Below are 19,882 nucleotides of genomic sequence, written 5' to 3' on the forward strand. Positions count from 1 at the left end.
GCCAGACAGGAGAAGCCCGTAATGTAACGGTACATTACCTTCCATACGATAAAGAAAACATGAACCACTGGCATGTTTGGTTTCAGTGATGAATTGGGACCGTGTTTGGAGAAGATGACTGACTCCGTGAGGCAAATTATTATGGCTGCTATGACTGACCATCACAAGGCAAGTGCCACTTGATGGTTACTTGCTGACAACCCTCGAATCAATTCCTTGGGAAAGCGTAGCGCTGTGTCTGAACACTCCAAGACGGGAAGGGTAATTTAGTTTGGAAACAGGTGTGTGTGGGCTGTGGATAGCCTGAGGCTGCCGCTCTCGCTCTTCTCTCGGCCAAACTACTCTCTTGAAATTCACCCGGTCGCTCACTAGGACGAAACCGGCTCGTAGCACTAAATTAAAATCAAAACCAAATACAAACCCAACTCTCGCGCTTTACGCGCGCCTTCATCTTGGAGAATAACTTAATCTAGTCTAGTAGAATTGACTGTCCTTTATCGCTGTGGGGTATACTATTGGTAATATTCATTTTCCAGGTCTCATATGAATACTACATAGTAGTTGATAATTCGATGAATCATTACAATCTTGCCGAGACCCGTTCCTTACTGACAGCACAGTTCACTCGTTCCTGATCCGGACGTGGGTGTAATCTTGGCGTTTTGTTTAAAAAAAAAAAAAAAAAAAAAAAAAAAAAAAAAGCCCCTACTTACTGCATACTACGGTAGGGTGCAGCCCTCGACATGTACTCTATGTCCTTCTGGTCTTGGAGCTTTCAAGATACCTTACTTTGTGAAACTGTCAGATAAGAGACTTGAGATAAATTAAAGACGAGGATCAAGGGATAAAAAGAATGGAAGCTGCAATCGAAGTCGCAACGAATTTCTCGAATCTAGAGCCCCTTGCGTAGCCCATCAAGTTACCTCCAGGACAAGTGGAAGTGCAACAACCATCCGAGGGTTTGGCCAATCTCCATCCAGCGCCCAACCATGACGCTATCGACTGCTGGATAATACTACTGTGGTGAATGAGAGTTGCAGTTTCCCAAATGAATGATGCTATTATCTTTGAGAACCTCCTATTACGAGAGTCCAGTCCATCCCAAATCGAAACCCGATGGTGAATATTGGCGACTATTGCCAACTACAGATTCTGGGCATGACATAAATTGATCTTGGCAAATCCAGCATCACGGATTCATTTAACCACCACATTATAAATAACAATTAGGGGGCGATGATCGCGCCTCCAATCTGAGCGGAGAGGCTAATCGTAGATAGACCAGAGCAGTAGAATTGCTGCAAAGTTCCAACAGATCATTTGAGTTCGAGGTTTAAACACCCTTTACTTTTCTCACTATCTCTCTCTCTCTCTCTCTCTCTCTCTCTCTCTACCTCTCTTTCATCCATTACTTACTCCACATTGATCGCCGGCAGGGGTGGGTGACTGGGAGAATTCTACATTCCAAGATTATGGGTCTCATTAGCCGACATTCATATTTGTAGAATGTGATTAATATTATAGTTCCTGCTACCAAAATTAGAATTGGATTTAGGCATTCATGACAAGAAAGGCGAAGCATAGGGGGCAGTGTGAGATCTTCGAAGATCATCGCCTCAACGGAGGCTATTCGTATACAAGCCTGCCCTCCGTACAGAGTACATGCACAATCCATGTGCCAAGTCCCAGCCGTCTATGCGAGGTATGAGAAGAAAGTCTAAATGGAGTAAAAAAGGAGAAAAAGAGGTGAAAAGGAAGTAGGGTAAAATATCCTGACGACGTCCTAGGAGACCCTGATATCAATCACATAAAAGAAACTAAGTGGTGATGCCTGACAAGGTATTGCCAGAGAAGCGGTCAGATGCACTTCCAGTGACATTGGAGAATGGGTCCTGGGTCACGAACGAAAGAATCGCACACTGCGGAAATCTTGAGTCTTGGTCAAGCTTCATACGATTCAAGGATCCCCCCACTTGTACCAGCCTTACTCTTTTTTTTTTTTTTTTTTTACTTTTGTTTTTAACTCGCTTTCCATTCTTCTTGCTACTGTTTGACTAAATCTCTCATTCGGCAAATCATAATTCATTCAAACATCAGCCCGCGTCTGTCCAAACATCACACAAGCAACAGCCTTGTCTTGTGAACACAAAAGAAAAGACAGAAATACGAATTATTCGGGTCTCCTGTTTCAGTTAGGTAACTGTTATTTCCTAACCTTACTGCCTCAGGGCTGAATGAGCCAAAGGTGAAAACGTGCCTTTTCTCCAACAACACAACCCGTTCGACATGAAATGCGTCTCTCCACAGTCAGATTTTGAAGATCCATGTCCCCAGTCTGATACACGCAATGCATAAGACTGTAGGAGGCACCTGACCTTCAGCGATTAAAAATCCGACCAAAGTTTAACCATATCGCTGTGGGTGGAGGGAGATCGCATGTGGCAGAAAGCTCCTAGGCAGCTAAAGCAGGCCCAGTCGAGCGTCCAACTGGTCGATGCGTTGTAGTCATCGCAGTAGTCAAGTCACCGGCCGGCCAAAAGGAGAAGGTCCTTTACGATTCACCTATGTGGCAGAATTCCGTACAGAGAGTTGTCCACACGGGATGTTTTCGTATCCCGACGACGCCTTAGTTTTCTTTGCCTCCCCAGCCCTTCTACGATGGGGAAGGGGAGCTGCATCAAGCCATCCATAGAGAGCCAACTGGGTGGAGGTTATGAATTGCCAGTTGTACAGTGGGTAGTTCGTAGGCCTTTCGGCTAATGCCTGGATCAGGAGATGGTGAGAATGAATACGCTTACTGTATAATGGGACGGAGCTATAAACTTAGGATTGGATAAGGGCTGCATAACTAAATGTCAAAACAGCTTATCAAACAAAGCCGATAATGGCCGACGCCGGAGACTTAGTCAGTTCGTGATGGGGGAGCTGTTTGTATGAGGCATTTATTGGACTCGCTCACTCCGGTGGGGAGCAGACGTGTGTGCACGGGACTCTAGGATTCACGCCGGTCCTTTCAGGCCATTCAGTCACGACGTAAGCCTGGCCCAATGTGGTAAGCCTGAGGCAGGCAAATCGGACAAACCCCATCCGGCTTCCTTTCCTCCAGGACTACACGAAGCTCTCTCCATATTGCTCTGCCAATCCTGGACAACAAGCATCCATTGTCAAATCATCGAGTTTCAAGACGACAGGGCAAAATGTCTCAAAAACTGAACACTACCACTAGTGTGCAAACCACCGGGACAAGGCAATTTGACCTTTCCTTTCTCTACATCATGACGGCTGCGTGGTGCTTTTTACCCTCTTTTACTTTCTCTCTCTCTATCTCTATCTCTCTCTCTCTCTTTTCCGTTCGAGCGGAATAATACCCATTGAGGTGGTCATTGTTCACGCATACAATTTCATCGTGGGCTTTTTTTTCTCCATTGTCTCACTAGATCCACGATGGGTTTCTTCATCCCCCAGTATGGTATTGAGAATACCGTTCCCGGTATTTCACGACAATGCATACCACGGAGGGTAATTTAATTTGAAACCCCGAACTAGACAAGTAAAACAAAAAAGAGGGAGAAAAGAATTGGAAACCAGATATTGAAGCCGAATCTGGCTGCTGTGTAACCATGTCGCACATGGAATGGCCCTTACTTGGTTGGCCAGGCTCTCGTGACGGAAAGGCTAACAGCTTCTTTCCAGAACAAAAACCCCTTAGCTCTCGGCCCGAATGTGCTTCGGAATGCCACACCGTACCTGTCATTCAGTGTCTACACTTTTCTCCTAAACAGAATAAGGGGTAGGACAGCTCTGTGAGAGTAAAATGGAGTGGAACACCATTTGATCTCATGATTGACATTCCCCAACTTTGCATCTAAATTCTGTAATTCCCCCCTGGAACTTTATGGGCAGCCAAGACCTCCGCCAAGAGAGATTCAGTCCCCCATGCATGGACTCATGGGGTACGAGCATTCCCTCTCCTCCAACACTGCGCGTACCCCCCCTTACTCCCTCCCCTTTGGCCCATTCCACAGCAGCGCTTGGCAACGTCTCAATGACTGCGCCTCCCCTCCGTACCACGGAGAATCCGCCAAGAACCGTATGACTTGGTGTTCTATTACATTCTTTCCTCCTTGCGCATCCAATGTCACCGTAGAGAGATGGTCCCAGTTCCAAGTTGCGCTGCCAAGTGTCGCCAAGACCTCCCACATTCTCAGTGTCCAGCGGGCTTTCGAATGTTCTCGGACTCCGCGAAGCTGCATGACAGTTCTGTTGAGACATTGGAGGCACATCCTGTCGATCCCATGCAATAGCCGGCCGAGACTAGAATCATTAATCATAGATACGTCGACGGCACACACTGACTTCGTCGCAGAGATTCCAGCACCATGGATTGGACGCCGAACCCAAATCCAATAGTGCGGCCTACTGAAGGTTGAGACTCACAATAGATTATGATGGGTACTCAACCCGCAGTAGAGAAATCACTAATGACTCAAACTTCAGTCTAGAGGGAGCATTTCTCTGGTTTGGAGGACGGCTTCCGACCGACGGCGTGACTCAGATATGAGGCTCTGCCTGTGCTTGGTAGACGAGAATCACTTCTACGAAAGTTAGCAGTAATGGGAATCGAAATCATTTAATTCGACGGTCTACAGTCTGATAAAAAAGCGTTATCAAAAATCTACATCTTACCTTGTGCACAATAAATAAACAAATCATAAACTCACACTTACATACCATCCATCTCATATATGTCACTATGCATAGTAAGCACACCAACAACAAAAACCACCCTCTATAATCCAATCCCAATAAACAAAAGAAAGTACTAGAAAATCCTAACAATACAATTATCCCCATAAAGCAACCTTCTCGAAAGAAACAAAATGTAATTAATAGAGGATCCCCATCTCCAACTTCCCCGCACGTAGATGCAAAGTGATAGACGCTTAAGCATAACCCCCGATGTATTAAATCCCACCCTCCAACATATAATAATGTCATCCATAACAATCTACCTTTCTTTAGAAAAATGGATTCTGAAAAGAAAATACAACAAATACCCATTCTCGTTACGTCAGACCACCAATCCCAAAAGAAAAGGAATAAAAATCAATAATAACAACTCTTTAATTAGGTAATTCATTTGTTCACCCCGGGGCCCGCGGGAACACATTACAATTTGCGTGGTTTTATCACCATCAACTATAACCATATAAACAACTGAATATTATAGGTTAGTCATAAATATTATGACCCAGATTGAGATTACTTTAGTAAAATGGTAGTCCCAACAATATACCGCATCCATCCATCCGAGGGTGTGTTTTGATAGGACGAGATGGCGGTCAGATGAAGGGACGAATGATGTCATGTTTGTGGCGAGGATTATTTTATATTTTATTATCCATTTTATCAACGCCTGGCGATTATTTCCGGCAGGGCTGACTGGCCCTTTGGCTTGTTTGTTTGTTTGTTCTATTTTGGGTTGGAAAAGGCAGGTTTTTGTTCCTTTCTTCTCCCTCTACAATGACATGGTCATGGGGATGGTTGGGTTGATGATGTTTAGGTCGGAATCGGACGGAGCGGATTGATTGTTTCATAGTGAAGCGGGTTTCGTCCCTTTCGTTTCTTTCCTTTCTTGTCTTGTCTTGGTTGTCTTATCTTGGTATGACATTATTCATATGGAATAATCGCTAGACAATGGCTATGTTGGAAACTCCGAAAATAGTACAGTACAACCTACCACAGCTCGGCGGAACAAAGGAAAGAATGAATGGGGAAAGTAATCCCCTCGTACACCCATGCGGTGAAATCGTAGCCAGTCCTGGATAATCGCCTTGCCAATGCCCAATATGCAACGCGGGGGATGATGAAACGTCAGGATTCAGGATGGAGGCTGATGGCCACGTAGAGGGGTCCTCTTTAACATGGGGATCTGTCTCCCGTACCTGCTGCCTAACCTATTACGTCGTTGCTGCATTGCTTTCGTCGTTCTCCACCACCTGACAATGATCTCCTTGGCCCAGAGAATCCGGTCCCTTGTTTGTACGACTGCCGCGCACTGTCGAGCGACGTCTCGAGCCATTGTCCGCCGTTGTAGATCCCGGCGTGCGAGGATCTGCCGCCATGTATTTTGTAGGACTGCCGCGGCGCGAGCGCGCTTGGTCGCAGAGAGGAGGCGAGAACAGAGAAAGGCAAGTGCTCCGATTGTGGAGTCACTGTCAAGGATGTGAGACGTGGAGGTGCAAGAGGAAATGAGGTACGCTAGCTGCTATTAGCGGTGTGCGATGATGTGGACTTCTCAAAGGACTCACCAAATTGTGCACTGCATCCTAACGCTCTGAGGCGGGATTGTAGTAAAGGAATCGTTTCCCTGTCGGTAGTAGACAGATCCTGATCCTCATCGAGTATGTAGCCTTCATACTCATCCATCATACTTCCGTAGACCTTGCCATCTCCAAAACTGGTGCTGAGATTCTCAAGACGTAGACCCTTCAGATAGGCCAGGATAGAAGCCCATTGCTTCAGTAACAAAATCGGATCATCGTCCTTCTCATACAATCCATTCAAGTTCCTGTCGCTGAACCATTCCTCGTCTCTGACCGACTCATATCCATATTGGGAAAGAGCTTTGTGTTTCAGACGGTCGATCTCCTTTCTCACGTCATCCCAGTCCACAAGTCCGCCAATGACCCATTGGCTAACAAGTCCCCATAGAAGTGCAATGGTCTTTTCACGATATCCGTCAACGATGTCTTCTGCACGCACATGGCGAACCAACTTCTGCGAGCTCTCCGTGCAAGCTAATGCATCTAGAGCAATTCGAACATTGAACAGCTTCACTGCACGACTGAGACATGGTAGCTTCAACCCCCGCGAAAGTGGTCCCAACAACTCGGCCGTGTGACTTTCACGATGAGGAGGGACATTATCTGGGCACAAGTTGGTAGAGTATAGTAACAATTCCACAACCTTGGTTAGACGGACACCGTCTCTCATATCTACAGCCAAGTTGCTTATGTGGTAGTCATACTCCTCAAGTGGTCGTTGCTCATAGTCCAAATGGCAGCCTAAATGACCGAGCATCTTGATGATGTCCCCGGAAGAGGGTAGCAGGAAACGAGCTAGAGCCTGGAGTACGGCTGTAGAGGACTTAAGCTGCGACGAACGAAGGAAAAGGCAACGGGGAAGCATCGACCCTGAGGAAGTCCTCCCCTTATCCAAGAGAATGATGATCATGATGCTGCGAAGAACTGTTCGATGATATGCCATGCCTACCACATCAAAATCACCTTCGCTGAGCTCTCTACTATGCTGCTCCATATCTTTATTCTGCAGCAGAAAGGTGTTCAAAAAGCTTTCCAGTTCTCTCTTGAGTGTTTTCTCACTACCGGAGATTGTGTCAGCAGGGCCGTGAACACTGTCCCGAGAAAATTTGCCGTTGAGTATTCTCCTTCCAGTAACTGTTTCTACCGCCGCTCTCAATGCCCAGGGATTATATGTCTGCATCCAGAAATCCAGAAACTTTCGCTTCATTCCCACATCCCGCCGCAGCCGGACATGCTGGGCAAGCGCATCCTTTGGGATACTCATGGCTCCATATAACAACGATGCTTGGATCCTCTTGTAAAGATGAGCGAATGGTTTCTCCTGGTAGAGCATGAGAAGTTCATGTCGAAGCAATGTCGGGTCATTGAAGCTTGATTTCTTATTAGTCTGATCGAAGAGCCCGTTAATCAATTGAGTTATCATGACCTCCTGATGAGAGAGCCAGTCATATTCATACAATGCCGGGCCTGTGATATGCTCTCGAACCAGCGGATACTCGTCCTCAAGACTTTCCGAGTTAGCTCGTAAACTCGCAGACTTGGAGGGCTTGACGCGCATTTCCGACTTCTTCAGTGGGTGTGAGTGTGTGGTATCTTTAGAAACAGTTAGTGTTTTATTGACAAATTTTGTCTTTCGTTTTTTCAAATTGTTGTTGGCTTGGAATAAATTAACAGATGGCGCTATCGCGTTGTTTCTTTTCTCTTCCATCACTTTTCGTCTTACAGGCCCGTTAACGGACCTTGTTGCTAGTGGGCTCATCGGCTTTGTAGATCTGTGCCCAAGTAATTCAGTCTGCGGAGGGTTGGAAATTTTCTGGGCATTGTCGAATCTGTTCTGTATTTTCGTCGGTTGATAGCCCTTGTCTTTATTGAGGAGAACGGTCCCAGGTGGCACATTTTCCTTCCCACCATTCTTCCCAGCAATATCAATGTGAATGCACGATTCTTGCTTAACTTTTGCACTTGGTTGTAACGGAGTTCGCTGCGCGGATGAAGTCAGAGAACGCTTTGCTTGCCGTTTTCTAGCAATCTGCGACTCCAAGGAGTTGATCTGAGTATCCTCCAAAACAACGCCCTGCATAGTATTAGACTTAATAGGACTAAACATGCGCATAAAAACGCTTGCAACCGTCGAGTCATCCGGCGGAATATAAACCGTGTTGCGGCGCATATCTTTCTTCAAAGCATCCTTCTGCGGAATTTGCCGTCCGTTCCCATTGATCTGCATCAAGAGCTCCCTATTCTTCTCCGCATCAAAGTTTGGGTTTCGCAATCTCTTTTCAGAATCTCCTTGCATTTTCTGGTGCTTGGCTGGTCTATTTGCGAAACTAACCTTTGGACGGAACCTCTGGGCTGGTTGGGCAAGTAAGGACGTCTTGCGATTTGAAGTTGTGACTGCTGCGCCGGTTTCTCTTCTCTTCGGGTTGGCTGTTTGCATGGAAATAGGTTCGCCATCATCGTGGATAGCGAAAGAGCTCCCGGTCTTGGTCCTTCGGCGGGGTTTAACTCTCGTTAGAAGCGGTGCCTTGATCTCGGTGGTGAACTCGACATTGACGGTCTCGTCGGAGGTTTCCAAGCTATCCTCCCAAAGTCTGCTAAATGAGCTATCTCCGCTGCTTCGGCCAAGTCTCGAGGACCTTGATGGGCACGGAGTGCCGACTTCTTCTAGTAATCCTGACATGGTACTCCCAGACAATGTTTAACAGTTGCAAAGGAAGTTTGATACAATACGAGATATGCCTCTTATAAAAACATGTCTCTAGTAGAATGCTTTCGAACTAAAACAATGCCGGTAAAAGCGTGTCGAGGGGTACGTAGTTAAGAAGTAAGGGGCCACGCGGGGGAGAAGTAGTGGCAACCCTCGGAAGATCGTCGCGTAGAAGGCACGGCTTGTTGATCAGGTACGTTGAAACTAAAGCACAACCTTTTGATGATAGGATGTAACTAGATACTAATTGGCTAAGGGATGTTGGAACCGTGGATTGTGGTATGGATGGAGATGGAGACGCGATGTTGACGGGTTAGTTGCCGGTGCAACGGCTCGATGCCTAAGGCATGAAATAGCATGTATGACTCCAGATGGCAGCGCGTACCTGCTAAGGTTAGATATTGCCATGCATCAATTAGTATTACAAAAGCATAGGCACGGGCAACTCAGGAGGAGACTATATGGGCGAGTGCAGTATTATATAGTGTCTTATCCTTCACCCGTATCATCTAAAGTCTATATAACAGCCCTTGAAAGAACTTTATAGTTCATGTAGGTATATCTCATTCATTTCTATATTCTTAAGGGATGTAATTGATTGCAACCCATCACAAGTTTTGATCACCATAGATGTATTAGTAGTAGACTTTGAATCCTCACCCATAGACGGTCAACGAACATTTTATCAATGGCTGGGGAATTATTGTGTATTTCCTATCCCTGCTCAAAGCTTGCAGTACGAATCGGTTTTGAAACGCTCCAGCAATTTCAGGATATCCACTGGATATAAGTATGTTCCTATCCTTTACATACCTTCTCTAATCCTTTCCAAGATCCGCTTTTCGTCTTTATCCGAACTTTCCCACTCTTTCTTGATAACCTGTTCGTGTTTAGAGCTCCTGGCTCGAAACGAGGCTTTGACTGAAGAGGGACTTGACTCGTCGCTAAGCTCCGTGGCTCCTGATGCAGAGGTGATATCGTATGCCCAAAGCAGGCGCGAAGTGACGATCATCAAACTAGACCGCGCGAGCCGGTGGCCTGGACATACCCGCCGTCCAAAGCCAAAAGCAGAGACAGGTAGATCGGGGTTGTCAAGATATCGATCAGGATTAAAACATGCGGGATTGTCAAAAATCCCCTCGTCCATGTTCATTCCATATTGATTCGCCACTACCGTTGAATTAGCAGGGATACGGTAGCCCATGTACTCGTCGTCTTGTATGACTGCGTGAGGAACGCCAATCGGAGAGATAGGATGCCAGCGGAGCAGCTCAGAAACGATTGCCCGGATGTATGGAAGCTTTTCAAGGTCGTCAAACGCCGGTAACCGTTCTTCACCGACAACGGAATCTAGCTCTGTTTGCGCTTTTTGTACCACCTCCTTGTGGAGTATACATATCATGATAAATATCTCCAAGACCATCTTGGTTGTGTGGATTCCGGCTACGTAAAGTTCTCCCAGCGCGTAGCAAACACCTTCCCAGGGAAGCTCCTTTCCTTTGTTCCTCTGAGAGACTTCACGGCTCCAGTTCCAACAGTCGCCCTCCAGCGCGATATTGCCGCACTGGGTATAGACCTCTTTGGTCTTGTAGTGGAGCCTCTCGGCCTTCTTTCTCCAGGTCAAGAAGCAATGTGGAAGCCAGTCGAGGATAGGGAAAAGGTCGAGCAAGATAGTTCCGAAAGAAGCTTTCTGAAGGACGAAAGTGGCCATTTCGTTAATCTGATATAACATCTTATGGTCGCTATCATCTTTTCCTCTTCCTTTTCCGTATACGAGAGTGAACATGATACCAGAGGTGTAGCTGAGAAAAGCCTCCGAGAAGTTATCTGTGGACAAGAAGTCTTGAAGTAGTCGCTTGCTCTCAAAGTCCTGGAGATGGCGATACACGATGGACGCTTTTTCACTGAGAAGTGATGAACCCAGTCGTCGATGGAGTCTCCATTGGGCACCATATGGCATGAAAGCAGACGCCAGTCCTTTGTGTAGGTATTTATCCAAGAACTTTGACGCAGGACGCGAGCTATATATACTGGCCCGTCTCTCAAGGAGGTCCTGGGCTGCTCGGCGGCTTCCCAAAACGATAAATTTCTGGGCTCCAATCGTTGCGCTCACGATAGGCCCATACTTCTGATTCCATTTCTGAAATGTTTTGGCGATGTCTTTCTCCGGGAATGGTCCCGATAGCAAGGTTGGGCCCGGTGGAAGTGGTAATTTCGACGAACTTGGGCAGATGACGCCCCTGAGAGGGTGGTAGAGGAATAGAAGAGCAGCCGCCAAACAGAGAATGGCGATCAAATCCATTATCTATTCCCCGTTCCTATTAGAACAAACTATTTTCCACAAGAAAACCAAAATGAAAAGAGGAAAAGAGGGTGGTAAGGGATCCAGTCGCTATCTGTCAAATCTACGACACTCCTGAAGATAGTCTGGCTAACTTATAAAAAAAGCTGGTTGTACAACCATCTTCATGCAAGTGCACGTCAAGTTGCATATCACAGTGAGGAAGTTACAATTCCTGCGAAGAGGATAGGTCCGTGGATGTTATAACTAGAACGAGTGGGTTATGGAGCAACGCGTTAAGCACGGCTAAAATCTGCTTTTCTCCCCTTTGCTCGAGTCAAATCTCGGTATTTCGGTGACCTCCCGAACCTAATCCTCGAATGAAACTTCTGGTAAATCAATAGAGTTGAATTATGCCGCTGCTCATTGGACAATCTTTGGGGGATCGACCATTTAACTAAGGTTAGACTCTGATAGTTATACAAGATGTTTTATCGGTAGTGGCTAGAACAGCATGTTAGCCAGGCTAAGAGGCATTTCAAACCTCAGATACCTTTCCGTTGAAACCACAACGGCAGCTGAGATACAAGTACGGAAGGTTTCTTAACTTTCTTCACGGCGAATTTCTCCACTTTTGGAGGTTTCCAGTCACTCAGTCCATTGGATGGTTTTGCATATTGCTGTATCCGGTTTAGTGTGGAACCTTAGTCATCCCATATGGCCCGTGACATGTCATCAAGTAATTTTAGGTTGGGGCCGAGATTCATCTTCCCAGAAAATAACGAACTTCGAAGAGTGTGGAAAAGGTTTCCTGTTTGTTTGTTCGTGCATCTTCACGTGTGATCTAATCAAATTCTGAATGCACGGATGTTCAAATTACTCTTTTCAAAAGCCACTCAGGTCTTGCCCCCGATATTAACAAAATATACTCAAGTCACTAATTTTAAGACAGCAAGGGGAAACGCAATTATTAGACCAGGTATGATAACAAATAAAAATGGATAGAGGACCCTGCTCATAGTCAACTTGAAACAACAGTTGTTCTGCCTAGTTCGTAGTAGTAAGAGGAAAGAGAGTAAGTAGTCAGAGTAGTATGATTGCTTGGGCCTCGGCCAACCTCGCCGTGATCCGTCGGCCTTCACGAGATGGACAGCTCGGTATCATGCGAGAAAAAGGAAAAGTGTCAGAAAGAGGGAACAGGGAGAGTTTTGATACCTCTGTATAAATTATAAGAAATAGTTCACAACCTCCGAGATAGCCATATCAGAAAGTCTCCGTCTTGTAGGCATCGATTTAATTTTATTTAAGTATATTGACCGAAGAACCCCGTTGAGAAGGGGGTCAGAAACGATAATTACCCAGAGGGGGTTAGAGGGCGATGACTAAGTGGACCCGTGAACGCTTGCTTTAAACCCATTCCGAACGCTGATCCGGTCTCCGATTCGACAATCGACGCATCCAAAACTTCCCCTTCCCCAGACACACATGGACGGATCTTCAACGTGGCTCACTGTGCTTGCACTATTTTTACACTATCTGCCAGGGGTAAAGTACCTGGCTTGAACGAGAACCCGCGCTTCGGGCTTGGATCCTTGACTCTTTTTCCTTTGTTTATCGACGCTTACTCCTCTCCGAAAGCCCATCTGAAATCCTCCCCCCGGTTGTTCCGCAATTGATTATCGCCTTTCTTACACCACCACCACCACCACGACGTCCACCTCTCAGCGCTGTTGGGTCCGTTTTTCACGGAGATGGTCCTTCTATAGACCGACAACTATCACGTTTCTTTCTCTTTCTGCTTCTTACGCTCTTTATAATACATATAATAAAAAGAAGCCGTCGACGCCGACCAGACCCAACAGCCCACCTTACCCGCCCCCCTCCTTATCCGCCAAGCTTACGGCATGCCCACCGGTCATGGAATCTCTCGTCTATGAAAATTCGCCTTTGGCGGACTATCTCCAGGGTGAGTTTTCCTACGGATCCTGATAATTCTACTGGTTTTTTATCATCACATGTGGAGGCCTAATGTGCACCAGGGGAGGGTGAGCACGACCCAAGCTGGCCTGTCAAGGAGTCTGAGAATAGCGATATTGCCTCTGAGTCGACAGCGGCGGATTACGCTCCACGAGGAACATCGAAATTTCAAGGGCGGATCCGGAATAAGCTCCCCAAGCCACTAGACCTAAAATCTTCGCATCAGAGAGTGGCTCTAGGGAGGCTGTATGACGCCTGTACGGTATGGTGTCGCCTATATGGACTGGTATTCATGGTTATCATTAGGCTGACGAGTTCTGTAGTCGGCGCTGAATTCGCGAGTTGGACGGAGTGATAATGAGAGGTTTTTGGAACAATTCGGATATGTCATCGTCGCGTCGCAGTTATTGAACGAGCATAGCGCCCCTTCCTACACGTCAGCTGCAGATGTACTCTCCAATTCGCGTTTGGCAGATCTTCCGTCAATCTCCTCAACTTTCGGACTACAGGGCGCCGTCGTTACGGCTTCGACATCTTTCTCTATCGCTTGGTTGTTGCACTGGAGCCGGCCTCGATCGGGCTCTGCCCTCAATCCCCGGAAAGTTGGCGTTCTACTGGTTTTGGTTCCCGTGATCGGAGTATTATTTTATGCCTTCGCCAAACGTCAATGGCTCAAATACTTGCGACATCAAGCTGTGGATGCGGCAGGGTTTCTCATCGGCAACGCTCAAGGGTTCGATTCTGCCGCCTCGGCATCGGTTGTGTTTATACAGGAGGTCGAGCTGGTCTCCAGAGGCTACCGCATGTAAGCCGGCATCCACCCTGATTCCTCTTTGATATAACGAGGAGAATACGACCTCTAACTGAATTATAGAAGCACGCCGTTGCCCCCCATCTCAAGGCTCGAGGATCAGGCACAAACACGAAGGTGCCTAAGACTGCGTCGGACTGTGTCGGAATGCTTCTACTTCATGTTAAAACGGTATCTTCAGGCGCAGCGCTGCCTGCGACCCATCACAGACAACAACAATCTGGCCAAGTATTATGACATCTACGATGTCTCGGAGGAAGAGTTGGCGGAGGCTGAATTGGCGCTTGCTGAGCGAAAGACTGAGGACCAGTACTCCCTACGTGCTCTTCGCACTCTGTTCGGGCGGCTATACGTTGTGAGGAAGAGCATACTGTGCTGTCTATTAGCTTTGGGTGCCGATGGTGGCGGGTCTGATATTGCGAGATGGAGCGTTGCTGTTGAGCAAATGCAGGATCTGGCTGAGGTAACGGGTGAAAATACCGAAAAAATGACGAGCATTCTCAATGAGGAGGATAGTAAGTATTATCGCGACCTATCAACGGCCTAATTAACCTATCCTCTAGGCAACCCAGTGCCTCGTTCTCCCCTGCCCACAGCATCTCCCAAAAAGGAGCATCTCCGCGCGCAATACAGAAGGCTTAATTCTCTATCTCAGGCAATCCGTGCGCTTCATGCCAAAATGCATCTCCTCAGAGAAATGTCTAGTGCCACTTTGGAGCAACCGGATACAAGTGAGAGTGATGAGACTGAAGCGACTCTACTGTCTCAATACGAATCAATCGGGTCGGACATCAAGAACCTACTTCAAGAATGGGAGAGTGGTAAAACTGCCATGACAAGTAACTCAGATAAGCGGTTGACTGTAGATCGTCTTTCACGGCCGTTGAGCGAGTGGAAGCTACCATCATCTCCCACTCCTAGCCTGGGTGGTTCCACAACAGTCGAAGGTAGCCCGTCCGATGCGCTTAAAGCTTTGAATGGCGAACGGCCGGATTCCAGCGTCATCCATTTCGACGAAGAAGAGGAGATCTTTGAAGCTGTGGCTCTCCCGGCTCGCAGTAAAAGACAGTCTTTGACGAGAGAGGAGCGGATCGCACGTGTCAAAGAAGACCGAGCAAAACAAGCTGCGGCACGAGAGCGTCTTGACGCCAACACCAACATGTTGAAAGAGCTTGAGATGGTTATAAAGCAACGACCACCGCCAGCCTCGAAACGGGTTACGAGCATCTGATCCCGCAGATGTCCCTTGCCTCCTCCTCCTCCTCCTCCTCCTCCTCCTCCCCCTACCTTCCTCCGTCGCGCCTTCTACAACCCCTCCTTGTACCCTAGTATACTCTCACTTCCCGTCATCTTGGAGTGAATTGTTCACAGCTGATCAGCAAGCCATGTAGGTTGATACCCAATGTATATAGAGTGGACTGGTGTCACTGGCGTTTTATGGGCTGGGCCTTTACCTTTATTTTGGTTGTACCTTATGCTTCGATTCTGTATTATCTCGTCATTGCTGTACAGTATCCTTAGTTTTTGGTTTATTTTTCTCCTTGACTTTTACCTGTCTTTCTTTCACTTTGACGCGCTCTTTTTAGCATGTTTTCATTTTGTACTCTTACTCGCTGACACTGGCCACTGCCAGCTAATTTCCTATGTAAAAAAAATTGGGAAGCTTTTGTATATAGTCTATAATAAAAACAAGACATGTTTCAGACCTCATCCCAATGAACATGAACTACGTATGAATAGTAAGTCTATGCTATGTTTGCATGGCAGCCTTACAGCCAAGGCAGCAGAGGGTCTAACCTGAAATGTTCATATCAACCGTAGGCACGCGTGACCCGTGAACGCGTTTCCCCACTACGCGACCTGAGCTTGTGAATCCGCAATTTCTCTTCTGTGGTGACCGTATCGATTTCTTTATTTCTTCCAATCTACCTTTGACTTGTCAGTCATATAACATTTTTAAAACTCTTATTGACTACACTAATAATTCGTCTTTCAGAATCTGTCTGACACTAATCCCTCATATATTCCCTTTTTTATCTCATATCTCTTTATTACTACCATACATATCAAGAGTGAGTTTTACGCACGCCAGTGACTTCCGCACAATTGCCCTCTAACCGTGATCCTAGTGTTGGAAGCTCGCCTAGAACAAGCCTCTCTCCTCAAGCGCGTATGTGAATTCAATCTCAACAGCAGCCCTCGTACTGTCGCTGACTTAGGACTCGACTATGTAGGTTGTCGATGCCATCAAAGATCTTGTGCAGGACTGCAACTTTGACTGCAATGACTCCGGTATCGCCCTGCAGGCCATGGATAACTCCCATGTTGCCCTGGTTTCTATGCTGTTGAAGGCTGAAGGCTTCTCCCCATACCGCTGCGACCGCAACATTGCCCTCGGTATTAACTTGGTCTCCTTGACCAAGGTCCTGCGGGCTGCCCAAAATGAAGATATCCTCACTCTCAAGGCGGACGATTCGCCTGACGCCGTTAACCTGATGTTCGAGAGTGCGGAGACCGATAGACTAAGCGAATATGATATCAAGTTGATGGACATTGACCAAGAGCATCTGGCTATCCCGGAGACCGAGTATGCCGCTACCGTGGAGATGCCATCGGCAGAGTTCCAGCGGATCTGCAGAGATCTCAACGCACTTTCTGAGTCGGGTTCGTGAACCACCCCTGTACCTTCGACGAAGGCGTCCATCATCAAATAGAACGGCTATACTCGAACAGTTACTGACGACCGTCTAGTTGTCATTGAGGCTACCAAGGAAGGTGTCAAGTTCTCCTGCCAGGGTGATATTGGCAGTGGGTCCGTCACCATCCGCCAACACACCAGCGTTGAAAAGCCCGAACAGAACGTTTCCATTGCTCTCTCTGAGCCCGTTGCCCTCACATTCTCCCTCAAGTACCTCGTCAACTTCTGCAAAGCCACCAACCTCTCCAGCAAGGTGTCCCTCTGTCTGTCCCAGGAGGTTCCCTTGCTTGTTGAGTACGGTCTGGGAAGTGGCCACTTGAGGTTCTACCTCGCTCCTAAGGTAAGACTCTTTCTCTTCCTTTTTTATCTAGAAGCAATAGGGTATGCTAACGTGGCATAGATCGGCGACGAGGAGTAAACAAAAAGACAAAGAAAATAAAATCAAAAACATACCAGTCATGACGGAGGGGCATTAAGCAGAGGGCAAATGATCTCTTTGCGGGTTTCTTCTTTCTTTTCTCATTTCGGAAATATCCCACGTTGACGGAACAAAGGATTTTGTTATTATAATATCCCAGTTAGATATGAAGCGATCGTTTTACAATTTCCATCAGTTGCTGATGAACCGAACAAAAAGACTATTATCGTGGCCATACAAAGTAAGATAGACAGCACAAGGTTTGATACATCTTACGAGCTATGCAATGTCTACAAGAAACACATAAATGTTTCCAAGGCTGTCCATTTATTCCATTCCAACAATAAATCTACCCTAAACCCCAGTATACTCTCAAACCCACCCCTGACACCCAACAACAACTCCCTAAAAAAAAAGAAAAGACAACGGGCCCAAAGACCCGCACCCTCACAAATCAGCAAGAGGACACCAGCACCCTTTCCAGTCCAAGAGCAAAGACTCACCTGAAAAAAATGGAAAAGAAGCACCACCCCAACCAGAATAATCGGAATCGAATGATACCGTTCTCCCCCCTCCCCCAAAGGGAAGGGAAGAAACCAGCATGCTGCGTATTGCACTAAAGTGTCGCACGGTTTCCCGCACACACAATCTTCGCAACGACTCTCCCAAGGGGAAAACCTGGAGGGAACGCGTGAACGTCCCCATTCCAGCCCCGATGTTTCTGATGCCGATTGCAGATGTGCGACCCGGCCGAAGCTGGGTTGGATTTTCACACCAGGCCCTTGCGGGCAGTACCGGCTCGCTTTTCCTGTGAGAGGAAAGAGAGAGCGGGTTACTTTGTTTAGGTGAAGATTCCTCCGAATTTCTCATTTGCATGGTTGGCTCGGCGCGTCTGGGACGCGCCGAGAATCAAGTTTTACCTTGATCGTTTGTGGCAAAGAAACGCAGCATTGATTGGGGTGGTGCTTGGAGAAGAAAATTTGGTGGAAGGGTTTGTTTTTGTGGGTTTTTATGAGGGGCGGACGAGGTGGTTTGACCGCTTGCTGTGTTGGGTTAGTGAATTTTTTTTTCCGGATGACGGGTGGGTCTTTAGTACTTACTAACTGGTGAGTTGTTTTGTCGATGGGATTGTTCTCTGTTATTATGAGGCTATTTTGAATTGATCGGCGCTCTCTTTTTATGAGGAAATATAATCATTATAGCACTACGCTTGTTTATCAACAGCGAAACTAAACACAGTATATTGATCCTTCTCGCCCAGAACATAACTCCTATAGACAGATGTAGCAGCGAAAGTACTTGAACACGAATGATTCGATTCTCCAGCGAAGCCTATGCTGATTTGTTCTCTATCACTATCGCTATATATACAACGGATAACGAGGAGATCGTGAAAAATAATATTATCTAGTACCAGTAACTCCGCGGAGAAGTCGGTTACCGAATGCCCGCGGAACAGAAAGACATTCTTGTTGACCATGTGTGGTTTCTTTGTTTCAATCGGAATACCATTCAATCGAACCGGATACTTGGGATATGCAAGTGACCGAGCGGGAAAGCTTGAATGTGACAAGGTGATGAATGCTCCAACGAGAGTCACCGGGAAACCATAATAATATTATTACTTCGGACCCGAAAATGGACCCCGCATAAGGGTTCCCCGCACTCGTGATTCTAATCAGTATGGTTTGATGTTACAGATATACGGTCTGTTATGTTGTGACTCACCTGCGGGTATATAAACGTCTCGAAGATCCAAATAGTGATCCACCAATTCCTTCATTCCTTGCACCCAATGACAATGTCCGGAAACACTCCAAGTCTAGGAGCAGATGAACGGGCAACATACCTCCTAGATGCCCAAAACAAAGCTATTCAGCTCTTCGACGAAATCGAACGAGATCTACTCCGGGCAGGCGTCGGTGAAAAGCAACTAAGCGAAGAGATCTACGAGCTTGCCAAACGTCACGGAGTGCGAACCCATTGGCATAAACGAGTCGTCCGAAGCGGTCCCAACACATTGAAACCCTTTGCCGACAACCCTCCTGACCGCATCATCCAGCCCGATGACATCTTATATGTCGATCTAGGTCCCGTCTTCGAAGCCTGGGAAGCGGACTTTGGGCGCACCTTTGTCCTTGGAGACGACCCACACAAGAAACAACTACGCGATTCCCTTGAGCCAGTATGGAACACAGTCAAGTCGCATTATGTTAAAAACCCCGATATGACCGGCGAAGAGCTATATGAGATCGCATGTGATGTTGCAAAGCAAGCTGGGTGGGATTTCGGTGCCGAAATCGCTGGGCATATCGTTGGATCTTTTCCGCACGAGCGCATCCCGAAGGATAAGATTAGTCTTTATATTACCCGTGGGAATAATCGACCGATGTCTACCCCCGGTAAGGATGGGAAGAGGCATCATTGGATCTTGGAGGTACATCTTCATGACCGGGTTCGCCAGCATGGTGCTTTCTTTGAGAAGCTTCTGACGGTTGGATGATACTGGTTTTCTCGTTGGAACTTGTTGCTGGAGCTTTACAATGTGTACATAGCCAGACCACTTCTGTACTTTTTGTTCACTAATATCATGAGGTGTTTAACGTTTGACGATACTTATTGGACCTCTGCTTCTTGGTTATATCACTTACGATAATTGATTTT

General features: G+C 46.9%; 8 protein-coding genes across 8 annotated transcripts; 3 read left to right on the forward strand and 5 right to left on the reverse strand.

The window, feature by feature from the left end:
- Positions 1 to 855: 855 nt before the first annotated feature.
- Positions 856 to 2,021, reverse strand: BDW43DRAFT_275833 (uncharacterized protein; the record flags this gene model as incomplete). Its single annotated transcript, XM_032041897.1, has 1 exon — positions 856 to 2,021. A coding segment is annotated over exon 1 (263 nt), but the record flags the coding sequence as incomplete, so codon positions are not given.
- A 1,824-nt stretch (positions 2,022 to 3,845) lies between these two features.
- BDW43DRAFT_84299 (uncharacterized protein) lies at positions 3,846 to 4,656 on the forward strand. Its single transcript, XM_032050585.1, has one exon. It carries the CDS (start codon positions 3,937 to 3,939, stop codon positions 4,408 to 4,410), a length of 474 nt encoding a protein of 157 aa, XP_031900513.1. The 5' UTR covers positions 3,846 to 3,936; the 3' UTR covers positions 4,411 to 4,656.
- On the reverse strand, positions 4,511 to 5,213 carry BDW43DRAFT_84341 (uncharacterized protein). Its single transcript, XM_032050586.1, has 2 exons — positions 4,732 to 5,213; positions 4,511 to 4,650 (listed from the first exon to the last, which is right to left on the reverse strand). Exons 1-2 carry the CDS (start codon positions 5,059 to 5,061, stop codon positions 4,627 to 4,629), a joined length of 354 nt encoding a protein of 117 aa, XP_031900514.1. The 5' UTR covers positions 5,062 to 5,213; the 3' UTR covers positions 4,511 to 4,626.
- A 422-nt stretch (positions 5,214 to 5,635) lies between these two features.
- sha1 (putative calmodulin-binding protein Sha1) lies at positions 5,636 to 9,006 on the reverse strand (the record flags this gene model as incomplete). The annotated part of the gene is made up of 2 exons (XM_032048949.1): positions 5,636 to 6,261; positions 6,312 to 9,006. The coding sequence occupies 2 exons, from the start codon at positions 9,004 to 9,006 to the stop codon at positions 5,882 to 5,884; spliced, it is 3,075 nt and encodes a 1,024-aa protein (XP_031900515.1). The 3' UTR covers positions 5,636 to 5,881.
- Positions 9,007 to 9,628: 622 nt separating this feature from the next.
- Positions 9,629 to 11,341, reverse strand: BDW43DRAFT_319629 (cytochrome P450). The gene has a single exon (XM_032048950.1). The coding sequence runs from the start codon at positions 11,333 to 11,335 to the stop codon at positions 9,839 to 9,841; it is 1,497 nt and encodes a 498-aa protein (XP_031900516.1). The 5' UTR covers positions 11,336 to 11,341; the 3' UTR covers positions 9,629 to 9,838.
- Positions 11,342 to 13,231: 1,890 nt separating this feature from the next.
- Positions 13,232 to 17,218, forward strand: BDW43DRAFT_311022 (proliferating cell nuclear antigen; the record flags this gene model as incomplete). The annotated part of the gene is made up of 10 exons (XM_032047101.1): positions 13,232 to 13,280; positions 13,354 to 13,553; positions 13,615 to 14,096; positions 14,166 to 14,617; positions 14,666 to 15,318; positions 16,099 to 16,174; positions 16,232 to 16,272; positions 16,337 to 16,766; positions 16,854 to 17,140; positions 17,201 to 17,218. 10 exons carry the CDS (start codon positions 13,232 to 13,234, stop codon positions 17,216 to 17,218), a joined length of 2,688 nt encoding a protein of 895 aa, XP_031900517.1.
- A 260-nt stretch (positions 17,219 to 17,478) lies between these two features.
- BDW43DRAFT_275853 (uncharacterized protein) lies at positions 17,479 to 18,268 on the reverse strand. The gene is made up of 2 exons (XM_032041898.1): positions 17,722 to 18,268; positions 17,479 to 17,657 (listed from the first exon to the last, which is right to left on the reverse strand). The coding sequence occupies exons 1-2, from the start codon at positions 18,092 to 18,094 to the stop codon at positions 17,509 to 17,511; spliced, it is 522 nt and encodes a 173-aa protein (XP_031900518.1). The 5' UTR covers positions 18,095 to 18,268; the 3' UTR covers positions 17,479 to 17,508.
- A 95-nt stretch (positions 18,269 to 18,363) lies between these two features.
- BDW43DRAFT_275856 (M24 family metallopeptidase) lies at positions 18,364 to 19,828 on the forward strand. The gene has a single exon (XM_032041899.1). The coding sequence runs from the start codon at positions 19,014 to 19,016 to the stop codon at positions 19,719 to 19,721; it is 708 nt and encodes a 235-aa protein (XP_031900519.1). The 5' UTR covers positions 18,364 to 19,013; the 3' UTR covers positions 19,722 to 19,828.
- Positions 19,829 to 19,882: the final 54 nt, after the last annotated feature.

This window comes from Aspergillus alliaceus, assembly GCF_009176365.1.
Source record: "Aspergillus alliaceus strain CBS 536.65 unplaced genomic scaffold BDW43scaffold_21, whole genome shotgun sequence".
Classification (NCBI taxonomy): Eukaryota; Fungi; Ascomycota; class Eurotiomycetes; order Eurotiales; family Aspergillaceae; genus Aspergillus; species Aspergillus alliaceus.

What these genes read in the sequence shown, in the direction of transcription:
- BDW43DRAFT_275856 (XM_032041899.1), top strand. Translation starts at nt 19,014, where the DNA reads ATGACAATGTCCGGAAACACTCCAAGTCTAGGAGCAGATGAACGGGCA.
- BDW43DRAFT_84299 (XM_032050585.1), top strand. Translation starts at nt 3,937, where the DNA reads ATGCATGGACTCATGGGGTACGAGCATTCCCTCTCCTCCAACACTGCG.
- BDW43DRAFT_319629 (XM_032048950.1), bottom strand. Translation starts at nt 11,335, where the DNA reads ATGGATTTGATCGCCATTCTCTGTTTGGCGGCTGCTCTTCTATTCCTC.
- BDW43DRAFT_84341 (XM_032050586.1), bottom strand. Translation starts at nt 5,061, where the DNA reads ATGGGTATTTGTTGTATTTTCTTTTCAGAATCCATTTTTCTAAAGAAA. An exon ending in TGACATATATGAGATGGATG is followed by an intron (nt 4,651 to 4,731) that starts GTATGTAAGTGT and finishes CTTTTTTATCAG; the next exon opens with ACTGTAGACCGTCGAATTAA.
- BDW43DRAFT_275853 (XM_032041898.1), bottom strand. Translation starts at nt 18,094, where the DNA reads ATGCAAATGAGAAATTCGGAGGAATCTTCACCTAAACAAAGTAACCCG. An exon ending in TTCTTTTCCATTTTTTTCAG is followed by an intron (nt 17,658 to 17,721) that starts GTGAGTCTTTGC and finishes GTGAGGGTGCGG; the next exon opens with GTCTTTGGGCCCGTTGTCTT.